The sequence below is a fragment of the Hyla sarda genome, chromosome 8, assembly GCF_029499605.1.
Source record: "Hyla sarda isolate aHylSar1 chromosome 8, aHylSar1.hap1, whole genome shotgun sequence".
NCBI classification, from domain to species: Eukaryota; Metazoa; Chordata; class Amphibia; order Anura; family Hylidae; genus Hyla; species Hyla sarda.
Window position 1 is genome coordinate 191,563,783 of NC_079196.1, and position 22,012 is coordinate 191,585,794.

The window sequence follows — 22,012 nt, forward strand, 5'->3', positions numbered from 1 at the left end:
GAAAATGACTTCTCCCCGTCTTCTGTTAAAATGCAGCGCTCCGCTCATTAGATTAGATTAGATTCCCCCACATTAGATTGCCAGCTCCCCCACATTAGGTCGGGAGTTCCCCCACGTTAGTAGGCAGCTCCCCCACAATAGTAGGCAGCTCCCCCACAATAGTAGGCAGCTCCCCCACAACAGTAGGCAGGTTCCCAAATTAGGTCAGCATTTCCCCCACAATAGTAGGCAGGTTCCCCACAATAGTAGGCAGCTCCCCCCAACAATAGTAGGCAGTTCCCACACAATATTAGGCAGCTCCCCCCAACAATATTAGGCAGCTCCCCCCACATTTTTAGGCAGCTCCCCCCCACATTAGGTCAGCAGTTCCCCCACAATAGTAGGCAGGTTCCTCACAATAGTAGGCAGCTCCCCCACATTAGGTCAGCATTTCCCCCACAATAGTAGGCAGCTCCCCCCAACAATAGTAGGCAGTTCCCACACAATATTAGTGTCACGATTCAGCTTACAGGTTGTGGATCCAATGTGTCAGTGAGGGATTGGCGTGGACCGTGCTGGTGGACCGGTTCTAAGAGGCTACTGGTGTTCACCAGAGCCCGCCGCAAAGCGGGATGGTCTTGCTGCGGCAGTAGCAACCAGGTCGTATCCACTAGCAACGGCTCAACCTCGCTGACTGCTGAGAAGGCGTGGGACAGAAGGACTAGGCAGAGGCATTTCTTGTGGCAAGCAGAGTCCCAGTTCTTGATCTCCCCGGTGGTCCAGTCAAGAGTGGGAGAATGAAGCTGGAGCCATGGCAGACCGAGGAGGACCTCAGAGGTGCAGTTGGGAAGGACGAAAAATTCAATCATTTCGTGATGGGGTCCAATGCACATTAAGAGGGGTTTTGTGCGGTAACGCACGGTGCAATCCAATCTAACTCCGTTGACCGCGGAAATGTAGAGCGGCTTGACGAGACGGGTCACCGGGATGCAGAATTTATTCACCAAAGAATCCAAAATAAAATTCCCAGAGGCACCAGAGTCCAAGCAGGCCACGGCTGAGAGGGAGGAGTTGGGTGAAGGAGAAATCCGCACGGGCACCGTGAGACGTGGAGAAGCAGACTTTGAACCAAGAGACGCCACACCCACGTGAGCTGGGTGCGTGCGTGCGTTTCCTAGACGTGGAGGACGAATAGGGCAATCCACCAAGAAATGCTCGGTACTGGCACAGTACAGACAAAGATTTTCTTCCCTACGGCGATTCCTCTCTTCCTGGGTCAGGCGAGACCGATCCACTTGCATGGCCTCCTCGGCGGGAGGCCCAGGCGTAGATTGCAAAGGATACTGTGGGAGAGGTGCCCAGAGATCTAAGTCTTTTTCCTGGCGGAGCTCCTGATGTCTCTCAGAAAAACGCATGTCAATGCGGGTGGCCAAATGGATAAGTTCTTGCAGGTTGGCAGGAATCTCTCGTGCGGCCAACACATCTTTGATGTTACTGGATAGGCCTTTTTTAAAGGTCGCGCAGAGAGCCTCGTTATTCCAAGATAATTCGGAAGCAAGAGTACGAAATTGGATGGCGCACTCGCCTACTGAAGAATTACCCTGGACCAGGTTCAGCAGGGCAGTCTCGGCAGAAGAAGCTCGGGCTGGTTCCTCGAAGACACTACGGACTTCAGCGAAGAAGGACTGGACTGTGGCAGGATCATTGCGGTCCCAGAGCGGTGTGGCCCAAGACAAGGCCTTTCCTGAAAGAAGGCTCACTACGAACGCCACCTTAGACCGTTCTGTAGGAAACAAGTCCGACAACATCTCCATATGCAGGGAACATTGAGACAAAAATCCACGGCAGAGTCTAGAGTCCCCATCAAATTTGTCCGGCAGGGACAAGCGGAGGCTAGGAGCGGCCACTCGCTGCGGAGGAGGTGCAGGAGCTGGCGGAGGAGATGGTTGCTGCTGTAGCAGAGGCAGAAGTTGCTGTAACATGGCGGTCAACTGCAACAGCTGCTGTCCTTGTTGGGCAATCTGCTGCGATTGCTAAGCGACCACCGTGGGAAGGTCAGCGAGACTTGGCAGCGGCACCTCAGCGGGATCCATGGCCGGATCTACTGTCGCCATTGTGCCAGTGAAAGCGTTCCTTGTATGTTCCTAGCCTGTGTTCCAGACCTCCTGCCGTTGCCCCTGACTACGATCCTTGCTGCCTGCCCTGACCTTCTGCTACGTCCGACCTTGCTCTTGTCTACTCCCTTGTACCGCGCTTATCTTCAGCAGTCAGAGAGGTTGAGCCGTTGCTGGTGGATACGACCTGGTTGCTACCGCCGCTGCAAGACCATCCCGCTTTGCGGCGGGCTCTGGTGAATACCAGTAGCAACTTAGAACCGGTCCACCAACACGGTCCACGCCAATCCCTCTCTGGCACAGAGGATCCACCTCCTGCCAGCCAAATCGTGACAATTAGGCAGCTCCCCCCAACAATATTAGGCAGCTTTCCCCACATTTGTAGGCAGCTCCCCCCCACATTAGGTCAGCAGTTCTCCCACAATATCAGGCAGCTCCCCCCAACAATATTAGGCAGCTCCCCCCAACAATATTAGGCAGCTCCCCCCACATTTGTAGGCAGCTCCCCCCCACAATATTAGGCAGCTCCCCCCCACAATATTAGGCAGCTCCCCCCAACAATATTAAGCAGCTCCCCCCACAATATTAGGCAGCTCCCCCCCACAATATTAGGCAGCTCCCCCCCCCACATTATTAGGCAGCTCCCCCCCCACAATATTAGGCAGCCCCCCCCCCACAATATTAGGCAGCTCCCCCCCCCCACAATATTAGGCAGCTCCCCCAACAATATCAGGCAGCTCCCCCCCACACACACAATATTAGGCAGCTCCCCCCAACAATATTAGGCAGCTCCCCCCACAATATTAGGCAGCTCCCTCCCACAATATTAGGCAGCTCCCCCCACAATATTAGGCAGCTCCCCCCCCCCACAATATTAGGCAGCTCCCCCCAACAATATTAGGCAGCTCCCCCCACATTTGTAGGCAGCTCCCCCCCACAATATTAGGCAGCTCCCCCCAACAATATTAGGCAGCTCCCCCCACAATATTAGGCAGCTCCCCCCCACAATATTAGGCAGCTCCCCCCACAATATTAGGCAGCTCCCCCCAACAATATTAGGCAGCTCCCCCCCTCACAATATTAGGCAGCTCCCCCCCCCCACAATATTAGGCAGCTCCCCCCAACAATATCAGGCAGCTCCCCCCCCACACACACACAATATTAGGCAGCTCTCCCCCCCCCCACAATATTAGGCAGCTCTCCCCCCCCCCCCAATATTAGGCAGCTCCCCCCACATTTGTAGGCAGCTCCCCCCCCCCACATTAGGTCAGCAGTTCCCCCACCCCACAGACATACAGCTTCCAGCCATTTACAGTGTATGGCTGGAGGCTGTATGTCTGTACTGCTGCCCCCACAGTGTTCCGGTCACCGCTCCTCCGGCCCGGGGTCACATCTACTGCTATGGCCTATGGACCATAGCAGTAGGTGCCGGGACCGGAGGAGGGGTGACCGGAACACTGAAGAAGATGACGCGGTCACTTACTAGGCCCCGGCCAGCGTGCGTTCTCCCGCGACGATCCTGCGGTCCTCCTGCGTCTCTATGGTTGTACGCACGGGACGTCAGTGACGTCCTGTGCGTACGACCATAGAGGCGGAGAAGCGAGGGACCGAAGGAGGGCGCGCGCTGGCCGGGGAATGGTGAGTGACCGCCGGACATCCTTATGTCCCGAAAAGATTTTTCGGGACACAGTGATGTCCGGGATAGGATTAGGAATACTTCTTTTTATGTGCCCGGGCCGGCTCCCGTGTGTGGCTGCAGGCGGGGGCCGACCAGAGCATATAAAACCTAATACTGTATACTAAAAACCAGGGGGCCTCCAGCTGTTGTGAAACTACAACTCCCAGCATGCCCGGACAGACTTTGCCGGTCCGGGCATGCTGGGAGTTGTAGTTTCACAACAGCTGGAGGCGCCCTGGTTTTTAGTATACAGTATATTAGTTTTTATATGCTCTGGCCGGCCCCCGCCTGCAGCCACACACGGGAGCCGGCCCAGGCACATAAAAAGAAGTATTCCTATCCCGGAGAGCGCGCCCCCCAAGATGTTGCGCCCGGTTCGGCCGCCCCCCCCCCCCCCCTGCACCGCCCACGAGTGCCTCTGCCACTGGCAGTGTTTGTAACTTGTGCTGTGGGCGGGCAGGGGAGGTGGGTCATTATCGGCACATTTTTTGTTGTTTCGGCATTTTGCCGAAATAGCTATTTTCGCCCGCCGATATATCGGTGCATCCCTAATATATATATATATATATATATATATATATATATATATATATACGGTTTAATACGGTTTTTCACCCGAACCCAAAAATATGGTAGACCATGGTTTTGGGTACAGGTAAAAAAAATGGATTAAACCGTATAAGACACAAAACGGATTAAACCAGATGATGCGTAAACATACGGTTTACAATGTTAAGTCAATGCATACGGTTTTCTATACGGTTCCGTATGGTTTTTAACTTGAAACCGTATACTGGAACTGTATAGCAAAAACGTGGTGTGCATGCAGCCTTACTAATGTGCAGGTAGATGGACACCTAGGGAATAGTGATCATAATATAATACAATATAACTTGTTCTTCAATAAGGGAATCTCTCAAGGGGCCACAAAAACAATTAACTTTAGGAAGGCAAAGTTTGATCAACTCAAAGAAGCCCTTAAAGGGGTTCTCCACTGCCTTAACCTACTTTTGGCAGTTAGTTAGTTCTGTGGCTATATGTTATTATGGCTTTTTTTCATGTTGCTAAAGGTTCTGTATGTGGTGTTTTACTTACCTTTTTTCCAGACCCGGAAGCTGGTTTCTTCATTTGCTTCCTGCCTAGCCTCGACCACTTTTTTTCTTTACTTCCGCCGCCATCTTGCCACCGGGACGTCACCGTGGAGGGTGGTGTGTTGGAGGCCGGCCTGCCCCTTGCTCCGTACGTGCCCGCCTCCCGCGCGACGGAATGCTCTGTCATCATCAGCGCGCACCCTCCTTACTTTCAGCTTCTTCTAAGCTGAATGCGGATTGGGCTGCTTTCGGCAAATCGGATGCCGTGATTAGCGCATGCGCAGCTGGTCCTCGTTCCGGAGGATCATCTGCGCATGTGCCATAGTGATGTCAGCATCGGGCCTGACGCGCTGGAGGATTGTTAACCCTAACCTGGCCAGAGGTGAGTCCCGGAGCACTGGACAGCTCCTGAAGGTTTGCTATGGCAGTGTTTCCCAACCAGGGTGCCTCCAGCGGTTGTGAAACTACAACTCCCAGCATGCCCAGACACCCGAAGGCTGTCTGGGCTTGCTGGGAGTTGTAGTTTCGCAACCACTGGAGCTATAGATATACAATGACATTGGCTATCCCTCAACACTGATGTTAAAATTGAGACATTCGCCAGTATATCCTTATATGAAGGACACACCAGAGCCTGCACACCAACGCCAAGGTTTCTCAGATGGCACGGGACCTAACGCTAACCTACTTGTGTGTGAAAAGCAAAAACCAGGGGCCAGTGGGCAATTACAGCAGCATTAGGCCGACATGCAGCCTGCTCCCAGTTCCCTCCAGTGTGACTGAGCACACATACAATGGGAGGAGGGAGGCAAGCTGCAAGCCCACCCAAGTTGGCTGATATAGGTGCATGGCCTCCCAGGTGCAACCTTAATGCTGCCTGGAAAATCTTCAAGGCGCATTAACATATGGAGTTTACACACCTCCAAGTATACATTTTTAAACAACAACAAAAAACATGGTCTCAGATGGCTGGAGGTGCTCGACCCCAAATGCAGTTGTGCATTTATACTGGGGGAGCAGATCCTGCCCTTGTAGTCAGTTGCTAGGGGCGATCCCCAGCATAAAAATGCATACAATGGAGGATGCCTTGTAGTGGACTACAAGTGACACAATAGAATCCTACATCAGATATCTGGTATTCTCCATTGTATGCATTTTTATGCTGGGTATGGCCCCTAGCAACGGACTACAAGGGCAGGATCTGCTCCCCCAGTATAAATGCACAACTGCATTTGGGGTTGAGCACCTCCAGCCATTTGAGACCACGTTTTTTGTTGTTGTTTACACATCATTCATACACACACATCATTCATACACCATACATACAGTACATACACACACATCATATATATCCCATACATACAGTACATACACACATCCTACATACACCATATTTACAGTATATACACACACATCATAGATACACACCTTGCCTCTGGACCCCAAATATAACCTGCCCCTCTGGACCCGAAATTAACACCAAAATTAAGCCCCAGCAACCCGACCACCTGGCCACCCCTGACGGTCCTCCGGACCCCAAATTAAGCCCCCGCCGCTCCTCCAGACCAAAAATTTAATTAACCCCACCATGAAGTTTAGTGAGGAGACCTGCTGGTGATCCGGTCCCTCCTCTGTGCTCACTCCTAGGTGGTTGCTGCAGGCATTACGAGCGTGTCTGCAGTGCCTGCGCTGCACACGGTGAGGGGAGGAGGGGGTGTACGTCTCGGCAACATTATGGTGTGCTTAGGGGTTGTGGTAGAAGGGGGGGGGTTGAGGCTAGCGCTGCGCCCCGCCTGGTACGGGACCTCGGCGGGGGAGGGTCGGGGGGGGTTTGAGGCTAGCGCCGGGCCTTGTACTGGCAGCGTTCGCAGCGACAAGCCTCCCCTTCAGGCCCGGGACCTCAGGCTGTGCCTGAGGGCCCGACCTGCGGCCATAGTATAGTATAGTGGCAGGGGCCCCCTGTGCTAAGGTGACCTTTGCGACCTCTATAGCTATTCCACTGGTTACGGCACCGAGGCACCTAGCTTAGTCCTTGGGCTGCCCTGACAATCTATTGACACATCGCAGAGGGCTTATCAGACCACTGCATCACCAATGACACATCTAAACACTGTTCAGGCTTGCTATTGATCGCAGCATGTAAACAGTTAAATGAACAGCATCAGCAAGTATCAGCTGCAGATAGCAGCATGCACATGCTGGGTATGGTGCAGGTCCGGCTTCTGAATCCTTGCCATACTCCATCACCTGTCCCATGAAATACATGTATGTCATGGGTCGGAGGAGGTTACTGGAAAAGGCTGACAAAAATCTAGGTGTCAGGATAAAATTTTCTGGCACCATGGCGGCCTGGCGCCTGCGATTTATTGAGCCATGCCGTGTAACATTGTAACATAGTAACATAGTTCATAAGGTTGAAAAAAAGACCAGAGTCCATCAAGTTCAACCTATAACCCTAATGAGTCCCTAATGAGTTGATCCAGAGGAAGGCAAAAAACCCTCATACTAGAGTTAAGAGGTATCAGAATAGATCGCTGGATCAACCTTCTGTCCATATAAATCTAGAATCCATAACCTGTAATGTTATTATTCTCCAAAAATGCATCCAGACCCCTTTTAAATTCTTTTACAGAGTTCACCATGACTACATCCTCTGGCAGAGAATTCCACAGTCTCACTACTCTTACAGTAAAGAACTCCCATCTGTGCTGGTGTAGAAACTGTTACGCCGAGTGCTCCGGGTCCCCGCTCCTCCCCGGAGCGCTCGCAGCGTTTACCTGCTCGCAGCGCCCCGGTCAGACCCACTGACCGGGAGCGCTGCGATAGTGTCTCTAGCAGGCATGCGACCCGCGATGCGGGACGCGCCCGCTCGCGGTTCGCATCCCAGCCTGCTTACCGGACCTGTCCTCTGTCTGTCCAGTCCCGGCGCGCGCGGTCCCGCTACCTAAGGCGCGCGCGCCAGCTCTCTGCGATTTAAAGGGCCAGTGCGCCGTTGATTGGCGCCTGGCCCAAATTAGTAATTTCACCTGTGCACTTGTCTATATTACCTCACTTCCCCTTCCCTGTATTGCCGGATCTTGTTGCCATTGTGCCAGTGAAAGCGTTCCTTGTTATAGATACAGTCCTGGATATAAATAGATCATGGGATAGATCTCTGTATGGACCCCTGATTTGTTTATACATAGTTATATGGTCTCCCCTAAGCCTTTTTTTTCTAAAAAGCCTTTTTTTCCTAGAGGATTGAAATGAGCCATCTTGGAAAACCGATCTACAACGACCCAAATGACAGTTATTATGAGAGGGTGGCAAATCTGTGATGAAATCCATGGGAATATGGGACCAGGGAGTCTCCGGAATGGGTAAAGGCTGTAAGAGTCCTGCAGGTCTCTGTCGAGGGGTTTTGTCACGGGCACAAGTTTCATAGGAACGTACAAAATCAGACACATTGCGTTCAAGATGGGGCCACCAGTAGTACCAGGAGATTAGAAGTAGAGTGTTGCGTATTCCAGCATGTCTTGTTGACAAGGAAGAATGACCCCATTTCAGGACCTTGTGTCTCAATCTGGTGGGCACAAAGGATTTTCCCGGAGGAACTTGCTGAATTTCGTCAGGAGAGGCAGACATCAAACGGTCAGGAGGCATAATATGCCTAGGCATGGAGTCCAAACCAATGATGTCAGAGGACCTGGAGAGAGCATCAGCCCTGATGTTCTTGTCTGCTGGACGGAAGTGAATGAAGAAGTTGAACCTAGAAAAGAACAGTGACCACCATGCCTGATGGGGGTTCAAACGCTGAGCATACTTAAGGTATAGAAGATTCTTATGATCGAAGTAGATGCTGACCGGATGAGAAGAACCTTCCAATAAATGTCGCCCTTCCTCCAAAGCTAACTTGATAATGAGGTGTTCACGATCTCCAATGGAATAATTCCTCTCAGCAGGAGAGAATGTCTAGGAGAAGAACCCACAAGTTACAGTCTTGCCCTTTTTTCTGAGTAAGAACGGCACCCGCTCCAATAGATGAGGCATCAACCTCCAAATCAAAGGGCCTCTCCGGATCAGGTCTTGTAAGTACGGGAGCAGAGGCAAACGCAGACTTTAAACAGGAGATGGCCTCTTCAGCCTCTTGAGGCCAAGACTTAGGATTAGAAGCCTTCTTAGTGAGAGCTACAATTGGAGCAAGCAAGGACAAAAAATGTGGGATAAATTGACGATAATAGTTACCAAATCCCAGAAAGCGTTGAATAGCATGTAAGCAAGGCCAATCCAACACTGCAGACAATTTATCTGGATCCATCTGCAGGCCCCGATGAGAGACAATGTAGCCAAGAAATGGGAGACTAGACTTCTCGAACAGACATTTCTCCAGTTTGGCGTAGAGATGATTCTTCCGTAGTCGCTGAAGAACCAGACGAACATGAGTATGATGCTCCTCTAGGTTGGAAGAGAAGATCAGGATATCATTTAGGTATACGACAACACAGGTGTAGAGAAGATCACGGAATATATAATTGACAAACTCTTGAAAAACGTCTGGAGCATTGCAGAGACCAAAAGGCATTACGAGATACTCAAAATGTCTGTCATGAGTATTGAAGGCCGTTTTCCATTCATCTTCCTTGCGGATACGAATGAGGTTATACGCTACCGGTAAGTCCAACTTGGAGAAAACCTTGCCACCACGTAGACGGTCAAAAAGTTCTGAGAAAAGAGGTAGTGGATAATGGTCCTTGACCGTGATTTTGTTAAGTCCCCTGTACAGTGGGGATCAAAAATGTGGGCACCCCAGGTAAAAAATTGTGTTAATGTGCACAAAGAAGCCAAGGAAAGATGGAAAAATCTCCAAAAGGCATCAAATTACAGATTAGACATTCTTATAATATGTCAACAAAAGTTAGATTTTATTTCCATCATTTACACTTTCAAAATAACAGAAAACAAAAAAATGGCGTCTGCAAAAGTTTGGGCACCCTGCAGAGTTAATATCTTGTACTACCCCCTGTCACGATGCCGGCTGGCAGGAGGTGGATCCTCTGTGCCAGAGAGGGATTGGCGTGGACCGTGCTAGTGGACCGGTTCTAAGTTACTACTGGTGTTCACCAGAGCCCGCCGCAAAGCGGGATGGTCTTGCTGCGGCGGTAGTAACCAGGTCGTATCCACTAGCAACGGCTCAACCTCTCTGACTGCTGAAGATAGGCGCGGTACAAGGGAGTAGACAAAAGCAAGGTCGGACGTAGCAGAAGGTCGGGGCAGGCAGCAAGGATCGTAGTCAGGGGCAACGGCAGGAGGTCTGGAACACAGGCTAGGAACACACAAGGAAACGCTTTCACTGGCACGATGGCAACAAGATCCGGCGAGGGAGTGCAGGGGAAGTGAGGTATACATAGGGAGTGCACAGGTGAACACACTAATTAGAACCACTGCGCCAATCAGTGGCGCAGTGGCCCTTTAAATCGCAGAGACCCGGCGCGCGCGCGCCCTAGGGAGCGGGGCCGCGCGCGCCGGGACAGGACCGACGGAGAGCGAGTCAGGTACGGGAGCCGGGGTGCGCATCGCGAGCGGGCGCCACCCGCATCGCGAATCGCATCCCGGCTGGAGGCGGTATCGCAGCGCACCCGGTCAGTGGATCTGACCGGGGCGCTGCAGTAGCGAGGATGTAGCGAGTGCTCCGGGGAGGAGCGGGGACCCGGAGCGCTCGGCGTAACAGTACCCCCCCCCTTGGGTCTCCCCCTCTTCTTGGAGCCTGAGAACCTGAGGACCAGACTTTTGTCTAGGATATTTTCCTCAGGTTCCCAGGATCTCTCTTCAGGACCACAGCCCTCCCAATCGACCAAAAAAAAGGTTTTCCCTCTGACCTTCTTGGAGGCCAGTATCTCCTTTACGGAGAAGATGTCCGAAGAGCCGGAAACAGGAGTGGGATAAACAAGTTTGGGAGAGAAACGGTTGATGATGAGTGGTTTAAGAAGAGAGACATGAAAGGCATTAGGAATACGAAGAGAAGGAGGAAGAAGAAGTTTGTAAGAGACAGGATTAATCTGGCACAAAATTTTGAAAGGACCAAGATAGCGTGGTCCCAATTTGTAGCTGGGGACACGGAAGCGGACATATTTAGCGGAGAGCCATACCTTGTCTCCGGGAGAAAAAATGGGGGGAGCTCTTCTTTTCTTATCGGCAAACTTTTTCATGCGAGATGAAGCCTGTAAGAGAGAATTTGGGGTCTCTTTCCATATGGTGGAAAGATCACGAGTTATTTCATCCACAGCGGGCAAACCAGAGGGCAAGGGAGTAGGGAGGGGGGGAAGAGGGTGACGGCCGTACACCACGAAAAATGGGGATTTGGAAGAAGATTCAGAGACTCTGAAGTTGTACGAGAATTCGGCCCATGGTAGAAGATCTGCCCAGTCATCCTGGCGGGAGGAAACAAAATGCCGTAAATAGTCACCCAGGACCTGGTTAATTCTTTCTACTTGCCCATTGGATTGAGGATGATAAGCAGAAGAGAAGTTTAATTTAATCTTGAGTTGTTTACAGAGAGCCCTCCAAAATTTTGACACGAATTGGACGCCTCTATCCGAGACGATCTGCGTGGGCAAACCGTGAAGACGAAAAATGTGTACAAAAAATTGTTTTGCCAACTGAGGCGCTGAAGGAAGACCAGGAAGAGGAATAAAAAGTGCCATCTTGGAAAATCGATCAACGACCACCCAAACAACAGTGTTGCCACGGGATGGGGGTAAGTCCGTAATAAAGTCCATACCAATCAGAGACCAAGGCTGTTCGGGGACAGGCAGAGGATGAAGGAGACCAGCAGGCTTCTGGCGAGGAGTCTTATCCCGGGCACAGACAGTGCAGGCCCGCACAAAATCAACAACATCTATCTCCAGAGTCGGCCACCAATAGAAACGAGAGATGAGTTGCAAGGATTTTTTGATGCCCGCATGGCCTGCGAGTGGGAGGAGTGACCCCATTTGAGGATTCCGAGGCGTTGGCGTGGAGAAACGAAGGTCTTCCCTGGAGGAGTTTGCCTGATGGAGGCTGGAGAAGTGGAGATCAGGCAGTCAGGAGGGATGATGTGTTGCGGAGAGAGCTCTACTTCCGAGGCATCCGAGGAACGAGAGAGAGCATCGGCCCTAATGTTCTTGTCGGCAGGGCGAAAGTGAATTTCAAAATTAAAACGGGCAAAGAACAGAGACCACCTGGCCTGGCGAGGATTCAGCCGTTGGGCAGACTGGAGATAGGAGAGATTCTTGTGATCGGTGTAAATGATAACTGGAAATTTTGATCCCTCCAGCAGATGCCTCCATTCCTCAAGTGCTAATTTAATGGCCAGTAGCTCTCGATCCCCGATGGAGTAGTTCCTCTCCGCCGGAGAGAAGGTCCTAGAAAAAAACCCACAAGTAACAGCATGCCCGGAAGAGTTTTTTTTGTAGAAGGACCGCTTCAGCTCCGACTGAGGAGGCATCAACCTCCAATAGGAAGGGTTTAGATGGGTCAGGTCTGGAGAGCACGGGAGCAGAAGAAAAGGCAGACTTGAGCCGTTTAAAAGCGTCTTCCGCTTGAGGAGGCCAGGACTTAGGATTGTCATTCTTCTTGGTTAAAGCCACGATAGGAGCCACAATGGTGGAAAAATGTGGAATAAATTGTCTGTAATAATTGGCGAACCCCAAAAAACGTTGGATAGCACGGAGTCCGGAGGGGCGTGGCCAATCTAAGACGGCAGAGAGTTTATCTGGATCCATTTGTAGTCCCTGGCCAGAGACCAAGTATCCTAGGAAAGGAAGAGATTGACATTCAAACAGACATTTCTCCATTTTGGCATAAAGTTGATTGTCTCGAAGTCTCTGAAGAACCATGCGGACATGCTGGCGGTGTTCTTCTAAGTTGGCAGAAAAAATCAGAATATCGTCCAGATACACAACAACACAGGAATATAAGAGATCACGAAAAATTTCATTAACAAAGTCTTGGAAGACGGCAGGGGCGTTGCACAGGCCAAAGGGCATGACCAGATACTCAAAGTGTCCATCTCTAGTGTTAAATGCAGTTTTCCATTCGTCCCCCTCCCTGATGCGGATGAGATTATAAGCACCTCTTAAGTCCAGTTTGGTAAAGATGTGGGCACCTTGGAGGCGATCAAAGAGTTCAGAGATAAGAGGCAGGGGGTAGCGGTTCTTTACCGTGATTTTATTAAGTCCGCGGTAGTCAATGCAAGGACGTAGGGAGCCATCTTTCTTGGACACAAAGAAAAATCCAGCTCCGGCAGGAGAGGAGGATTTGCGGATAAACCCCTTTTTTAAATTTTCCTGGATGTATTCAGACATAGCAAGAGTCTCTGGGGCGGACAGAGGATAAATTCTGCCCCGGGGTGGAGTAGTGCCCGGGAGGAGGTCAATAGGACAGTCATAAGGCCTGTGAGGAGGTAAAGTCTCAGCTTGTTTTTTGCAAAATACGTCAGCATAGTCCATATAGACCTTAGGGAGACCGGTTACAGGGGGAACCACAGGGTCACGGCAGGGAGTACTGGGAACCGGTTTAAGGCAGTCTTTGAAACAAGAGGTACCCCAGCTCTTGATCTCCCCTGTGGACCAATCAAGGGTTGGGGAATGGCGTTGAAGCCATGGTAGTCCAAGGAGAATTTCGGAAGTGCAATTGGGGAGGACCAAAAACTCAATTTTTTCGTGATGAGGTCCGATGCACATTAGGAGGGACTCCGTGCGGTAACGTATGGTACAGTCCAATCTTTCATTGTTAACACAATTGATGTAGAGGGGTCTGGCGAGACTGGTCACCGGGATGTTGAACCTGTTGATGAGAGAGGCCAAAATAAAATTTCCTGCAGATCCGGAATCCAAGAAGGCCATAGTAGAGAAGGAGAAGGTAGAGGCAGATATCCGCACAGGCACAGTAAGACGTGGAGAAGCAGAGTTGACATCAAGGACTGTCTCACTTTTGTGCGGAGTCTGCGTACGTCTTTCCAGGCGGGGAGGACGGATAGGACAATCCTTCAGGAAGTGTTCGGTACCGGCACAGTACAGGCAAAGATTCTCCATGCGGCGTCGTGTCCTCTCTTGAGGTGTCAAGCGAGACCGGTCAACTTGCATAGCCTCCACGGCGGGAGGCACAGGAACGGATTGCAGAGGACCAGAGGAGAGAGGAGCCGAGGAGAAAAAACGCCTAGTGCGAACAAAGTCCATATCCTGGCGGAGCTCCTGACGCCTTTCGGAAAAACGCATGTCAATGCGAGTGGCTAGATGAATGAGATCATGCAGGTTAGCAGGAATTTCTCGTGCGGCCAGAACATCTTTAATGTTGCTGGATAGGCCTTTTTTAAAGGTCGCGCAGAGGGCCTCATTATTCCAGGATAGTTCGGAAGCAAGAGTACGGAATTGTATGGCGTACTCGCCAACGGAAGAATTACCCTGGACCAGGTTCAGCAGGGCAGTCTCAGCAGAAGAGGCTCGGGCAGGTTCCTCAAAGACACTTCGAATTTCCGAGAAGAAGGAGTGTACAGAGGCAGTGACGGGGTCATTGCGGTCCCAGAGCGGTGTGGCCCATGACAGAGCTTTCCCAGACAGAAGGCTGACTACGAAAGCCACCTTAGACCTTTCAGTAGGAAACTGGTCCGACATCATCTCCAAGTGCAGGGAACATTGTGAAAGAAAGCCACGGCAAAACTTAGAGTCCCCATCAAATTTATCCGGCAAGGATAGTCGTAGGCTGGAAGCGGCCACTCGCTGCGGAGGAGGTGCAGGAGCTGGCGGAGGAGATGATTGCTGAAGCTGTGGTAGTAGTTGCTGTAGCATCACGGTCAGTTGAGACAGCTGGTGGCCTTGTTGCGCTATCTGTTGCGACTGCTGGGCGACCACCGTGGTGAGGTCGGCGACAACTGGCAGAGGAACTTCAGCGGGATCCATGGCCGGATCTACTGTCACGATGCCGGCTGGCAGGAGGTGGATCCTCTGTGCCAGAGAGGGATTGGCGTGGACCGTGCTAGTGGACCGGTTCTAAGTTACTACTGGTGTTCACCAGAGCCCGCCGCAAAGCGGGATGGTCTTGCTGCGGCGGTAGTAACCAGGTCGTATCCACTAGCAACGGCTCAACCTCTCTGACTGCTGAAGATAGGCGCGGTACAAGGGAGTAGACAAAAGCAAGGTCGGACGTAGCAGAAGGTCGGGGCAGGCAGCAAGGATCGTAGTCAGGGGCAACGGCAGGAGGTCTGGAACACAGGCTAGGAACACACAAGGAAACGCTTTCACTGGCACGATGGCAACAAGATCCGGCGAGGGAGTGCAGGGGAAGTGAGGTATACATAGGGAGTGCACAGGTGAACACACTAATTAGAACCACTGCGCCAATCAGTGGCGCAGTGGCCCTTTAAATCGCAGAGACCCGGCGCGCGCGCCCTAGGGAGCGGGGCCGCGCGCGCCGGGACAGGACCGACGGAGAGCGAGTCAGGTACGGGAGCCGGGGTGCGCATCGCGAGCGGGCGCCACCCGCATCGCGAATCGCATCCCGGCTGGAGGCGGTATCGCAGCGCACCCGGTCAGTGGATCTGACCGGGGCGCTGCAGTAGCGAGGATGTAGCGAGCGCTCCGGGGAGGAGCGGGGACCCGGAGCGCTCGGCGTAACACCCCCTTTGGCAAGTATCACAGCTTGTAAATGCTTTTTGTAGCCAGCCAAGAGTCTTTCATTTCTTGTTTGAGGTATCTTTGCCCGTTCTTCCTTACAAAAGTCTTCCACTTCTTTGAGATTTCTGGGCTGTCTGTCAGGCACTGCTTTTTTAAGGTCTATCCATAGATTTTCAATTATGTTGAGTTCAGGAGATTGTGAAGGCCATGGCAAAACCTTCAGTTTACACCTCTTGATATAATCCCCAGTGGATTTCAAGGTGTGTTTAGGATCATTATCCATTTGTAGAAGCCATCCTCTCTTTAACTTCAGCTTTTTCACAGATGGCATCAAGTTAGCATCCAAAATTTGCTGAAATTTTATTGAATCCATTTTCCCTCTATTCGTTAGATGTTCCCTGTGCCACTGGCTGCAATAGGCCCCAGGAGGCGCCGGGTGTGTGTTTGTATGATGTGTGTATGTTTGATAGATGTGTGTAAGCTAGATGTGTATGTGTGTGTATGTGTGTAAGCTATATGGATGTATCTATGATGTGTGGATGTATGTGTATGTATGATGGATGTGTGTATGATAGATGTACATATGAATGATAGGTGTGTGTATGTATGATAGATGGGTGTATGATGTGTATATGTATCATACATCTATCATACATAAATCTATCATACACGCAAATATCATAGCCATACATCTACCATGCATACACCAGTCTCATACACATCTATCATACATAAATACATATACTGTTCATCACTGTGGGGGGACAGGAGGTGATTGGGTATGGGTCAGACTTTGAGGTCTGGAGAGTTTGACAGGGGAGCCTAGAGCAGAATTCTGGGGTCTGGGGAGGGGAGGAGACTGGAGAGGACTTAGTGGCCTAGGGAGGGGGAAGAGGAGCACGTAGGAGGACTTATAGGTCTGGGAGGAAAGGGTGGTTGGAACAGAGGAGCAAGGAGGAGGACAGAGGGGTCTGGAGGAGGACAGGTGTGATTCAGCTAAACTGAGAAGAAACAGTGTGTAACAGTATTAGTATTATTATTATGGAGGGATTATTATATTTGGAAGGTAGTGTGTGGCAGGGTTATATTCAGAGGGTACAGGGTATAGCATGGTTATTTTTGAGGGTTTATATTCAGGGGCACAGTGTGTGGAAGTATTATATTCAGGGGTACAGTGGGTGGCAGTATTACGTTCGTGGGCACCGTGTGGCAGTATCATATTCAGAGGGTATGGTGTGTGGTAGTATTATATTCAGATAGAACATTGTGTCGCAGGATTATATTCAGGGAGTACAGTGTGTGGCAGGATTATATTCAGGGAGTACAGTGTGTGGCAGGATTCTTTTCAAAGGGAACAGTATGTGGCAGTATTATATTCAGAGAGCACAGTGTGTGGCTGGATTATATTCAGGGGTAACAGTAGGTGACAATATTTTATTCAGGGGGAACAGGAGGTGGCAATTTTATATTTAGGGGAAAAGTAGGTGGCAGTATTATATTCAGGGGGTACAGTGGGTGGCAGTATTATATGCAGGAGGTACAGTGTATGGTAGTTTTATATTCAGGGGATGCAGTGTGTGGCAGTATTATATTCAGGGGATTCAGTGTGTGGCAGTATTATATTCAGGGGATACAGTGTGTGGCAGTATTATATTCAGGGGGTAGAGTAGGTGGCAGTATTATATTCAGGGGGTGCAGTGGGTAGCAGTATTATATTCAGGGGGTACAGTATTTAGCAGAATAATCTTCATACAGAGGATGAGGATCTAGGGCTGTGGAGTCGGTAGATAAATGTTCCGACTCCGACTCCACAGTTTTTTGTACTTCCGACTCCGACTCCCCGACTCCTCTGTATTAATATGCAAATGTATTTATAAACACTTACAGTTGAATCCAAGAAGCTGTTCCACCAAGTTCTTCTAAGCTCTTCTAGCAGAGAGAGGTAGTTGGGCAGAAGCTGCTGCCTTCTCCTTTTTGTGTGCTGATCTGCTGCTGAAGATAGGGCAGTGGGAGGATCCAGGAAGGAGCATTTATTATAAAACATGATTTCCCTAGTAGAATCCCATAGTCATGTTTAAAGTTTAAGCTAACAATGGGAGTTTACAAGTTTTTAAAGCCTTAGCTTAATGGCAGCAGTTTTTCCAATGGTTTACAGCTTCAGTCTTTAACTATTTTAACTACCCTCCATTCCCTTCACTCATACAAGTGTCTCTAATCCTGCAAAAAACATATTTACTTAATCCCTTATCAGTGAGAGGCTAGGTTACCCATGGGTTCCCTGTAACAACAAAACAAAGCTCCTAATTGTGCGTTGCGTGCCATATAGTAAAGCACATGAAAAGCATGCTTCTTCACGGTCACTTAACGTGTTTGTTTTGTGGTTATGTGAGGCACTGAATGCATTGGTCTTTATTCTTACAGTAGAGAAGTAATTAATATTAACTTTTTGTGAATTGGGACATTTAAACTTGCTTTCTTTAAATTCTAATCTAAATTTAGTAGGAGTCGGAGTCGGTGCTTTGTTTGCCAACTCCAACTCCAGGTAACAAAAATTTCCTCCGACTCCTCAACTCCAACTCCACAGCCCTGTGAGGTTCTACTGACAAAGTGAGAACCTATGATGTCCGAGCGTCAGACTCTTCAGAGAAGATGGAGCTGAAAGACGTCCTGACGTCTGGACCAGATGAAGAAGAAAAGAAAAGACAACAGAGAAGACGTCACTCAGGTCACTGATATCACTGTGTATTCTCCTGACTGTCCCATCAGAGCTGTAATCACTTGTTAGTTCTGCAGTGATGATAGGTGATGAAGTACCCTAATCTGTGGCTCTCCAGCTGTTGCAAAACTACAACTCCTATAATGCCTGAGGCTCTCCAGACATGATGGGAGTTATAGCTTTACAACAGCTGGAACCAAGGTGATAGGTGGGCCAGCAGTTGGACCCCCTCCAGAAAAATGGGCTGCTTATTCTTAAATGCCTGGGCATATGTTTTGTCTGTCCGGCCCTGCCTGTTAGTCACTTATATTGGTGTGTATTCTCCTGGCTGTGTCTCATCAGTGCTGTAGTCACTGATATCTTTGAGTAAGGGGTCGCCGGGATTGGGGAAGCGCGTCGTCAGGTGATAGGGCCCTGTGGTTTCTAGCTACGCACCAGGGCCCTGTGGTTTCTAGCTACACCCCTGGCCGTAACTTAGCAATTGGCAGACAGGAACAGCAAAGGAGTGCCAATTACAGATATCAATGTAAGGCTTTTATAAAAATGTAAAAAATAAATAAAAAAATGCCCCCCCCCCCCAAACTAAATTCTGATCCCTACTAAGCAGTTTTGTATGTGTGACATGTTTTGTCTGCCATCTTGTTTCCTGTATTGATGTATTCAAATTGTGGACACACAAGTAGCCTCAAACTTAGCCCTCAGTTAACCTCTTGGGCCCTTTGACTCTCACTAAGATACATTATGACTTTGTCCTTTCCATAACTTAAAATGGTTGACTGTACAAATCCTTTGCCTTTGTACCACTGAGATCAGTCTGTTTCTGCACAAATGCCAAAGTCTGAAATGCTAGCAAAGGTTAAACGTCAAAAGATAGCAAACAAGTCGGGTGAGTAGATCCAAGGGTCATTTTTGGAAAGGGAGAACTTTCTGTCTGTGTTAGATGGCAAAACCTGGCACCATAATTGGTAAAAACTTTTTTAAATTTTGCTATGGATCCCCTCTATGTGTAAGCCGCTGGTGATGATGGCAGAATCCTAGTCACCAAAGATCTAATTGTCTGAAGCGTCTAATAGACAAGTCATAATACATTGGACCAACCTCTTTCACCTTCTTGCCCACAAAAATTAATTAAGCTTACTATCTGTATTTGCTAAAAGGAAACCTGTCAGGTCCCTGGGGTCTCACACACTGGCCTGTGTATAACCAGTCATAGGTGTCAGTGAATAAATTTTCATTTTCGGCTTACTGCAGCATCACAGAGAGCAGAGAAGAACAGCATGATAACACTGCTCTCCTGACCTGTAATGTTTGTGAGGCCTAAGGGACCTGATAGGTTTCCTTTAAAACTTTCAAAACAAGAAACTTATCAAAATAGAGTATAATACACTGTTATCCAGATATCGATTTACTTGTTTTTCCTAACACTGCTGTTAGAACTTTAGACCCTGGCAATGGTACAACTACTAAACAGAAAAAATAATAAATGCAAACTATAATGCTTTATCAGACACAATTGAGTGTGTATATTATGTATAAAATACAATAGTTTTCACCAAGATTTTGTGATCCAAACCAGAACTCTAAGCCGAGTAGAATGGCAATAGGCCAGTCTGTTTATTATGCGTTATTTGTACCCTGGTAAAGATTAACACATGGAGGGCAATCACATTCATGTGTATAAATATCATGACCGCGGCACATTCAGGGAGAACTCTTCACAGAACCTCACGATGGCTTTTATTACCTATTTTTTGACAAGAGTCGATGTGTTACTATTTTTTTCAGTGTTCATTGCAATTTTGATCTATTGGTTGAATGAATCTAAGAAGAGCACAGCAAAGATGCCTCCTGGACCTACCCCTTTCCCTTTCATTGGCAACCTCAATCTGGTGGACCTGAATAAGCCCCACCAATCACTGATGGAGGTATTGTACTATACTGTATTTACCATATAGTCTAAGAAGGTGCCATAGTGTAGATGGGAGCATGGGGTGCATTACTGAATGAAACAGGAGTATAAATGGATTCACAGTGGACAATAAGTCCCATAATCTTCTCGTTGTACTGGGTATGCATACAACCATGTTCTAATGTCATTGTTTTTAAATGGCACCCCATGATCAGTGTTTATATGGCCTATTCTGAAGACAGGACTGTTGCCCAGAAAAAACATTTAAGTCTCTAGACCTAATGCCTTTAGGTTTCCTTCAAAACTAAAGGTGTACTCCAGTTATGCAAAACTTATCCCCTATCTACAGCATAGAGGATAAGTGTCTGGTCATGAGGGTCTGACCACTGGGACCTTCCCATGATCTCCAGAACGGGGCCCTTTATCACCTCTGGACACTCTGGCCCCACCTGGTCTCTGGAGTGACAGCATGCTCAATCAATCATTGGCTGGGGCTGGACATCTCTGAAGCTGGTGATTGGTGGACTGGATTAGCACTCGCAAGACCAGTTTGTCTCGAAAAGGTGGGGGTCGGAGCACTAAAAGGTAAGAGAATGGTCCCCTACTGGATATCGCATGGGGTTCACCATTAACCCTTTAGATGCAGTAATGAATACTGACCACAACATCTTAAGTATTTTCAGGGCTTGGAGGGACTCATCGGACCACCTGCAGTGCGATTGTAGGGTCTGATGAGTCAAAATGGTGGCAGGAGGGCTCCTTACCTCCTCCATGCTGCTCTTCCTGGATCCATCTGTATGATCTGCCTTCTAGCAGACTATACAAATAGATTGCAGATAACATTGATCAGTGCTATGCCTACATCTTCTTAAAAGTAGTACAATAATAGCGTAAACGCAGGTATCGTTTTAATCATATTGACCAACAGAATAGAGAGAACATGTCAGTTTTACCGTAAAGTGCACTGCATAAAAACAAACCCCTCCAAAACTAGCGAAATTGCGGCTTTCTATTCAGTTTTCCACCACAAATAATGACTTTTATATCAGATGATAACACTGGAGATTTGAAATTAAGGAGTCTTGATTTAATTAAAGCTGAGACAGTGGTGGACTAGCTTTAGGAGTCTTGTTTAGGATTTGTATCAGAGACAAAGGTAGCAAATCTGTACAATTAGATGTCTTTTAGTCCAAGAGATGTAGTAGGGTTACCACCTAATTAAGGGCTAAGGCACCGAACACTAGCATATTTAACAATTACCTTTGAACAGCTTTACATGTATCGGGATAATGGTATGATAAGGTGCACATTTTGGCGAATGCAAGTAGTGAAATCAGTTATCCACAACTGGTCAAAAATCAGCAAGCTGGACTATGTAGATCAAAAAAGGGTTTGCTTAGCTGTTATTCTTTCAATGACTTAGGCTGGTTCACATTACGTTTTAAGCAATATGGGACCGTATATGGCTGGGGGGGGGGGGGGGGGGAAGCGAAAACCAGTTGCTCCTGTATCCCAGCCATATCCGGCCCGTATGTAATGCATTACACCACGGTTTTTGGTCCGGTGGGAAAATCGCATACGGGGAAAGAATGAGCCAACCGGAGTCAGTGTTTCACTCTTGTCAGCTCATTGAAATGCATTTCATACGGGCTGGATACGGCTGGGATACAGGAGCGCCTGGTTTTTGCTCCCCCCAGCCGTATACTGTCCAATATTGCTTAAAAAGTAATGTGAACCCAGCCTTACAATGTTTACCACAGTAGGGGGCCAACAGTATAGTTATGCCCAAAAGGGTCCCCTGATGTCAATGTAGTGCCAATAATTGTTTGGCGCTGTACACACAGGAATCCAGTAATACTATGCAATAGAGATTGTGAACAAAATAATGGGTTGAGAT

The 22,012-nt window shown here is 49.0% G+C and overlaps 1 protein-coding gene across 4 annotated transcripts in view; it reads left to right on the forward strand.

Moving 5' to 3' along the window:
- LOC130285523 (cytochrome P450 2K1-like) overlaps positions 1-22,012 on the forward strand; it is a 69,244-nt gene that overhangs the window by 1,211 nt on the left and 46,021 nt on the right. For 3 of the 4 annotated variants that reach the window (XM_056537020.1, XM_056537021.1, XM_056537022.1), the window contains exon 2: positions 19,992-20,131. In XM_056537020.1, the coding sequence (XP_056392995.1) occupies positions 20,048-20,131 (84 nt within the window). In that variant the 5' untranslated portion in view covers positions 19,992-20,047. Of the gene's footprint in view, positions 1-18,074; positions 18,216-19,991; positions 20,132-22,012 lie in introns of all 4 variants that reach the window. The other variant, XM_056537019.1, reaches the window with a different exon arrangement.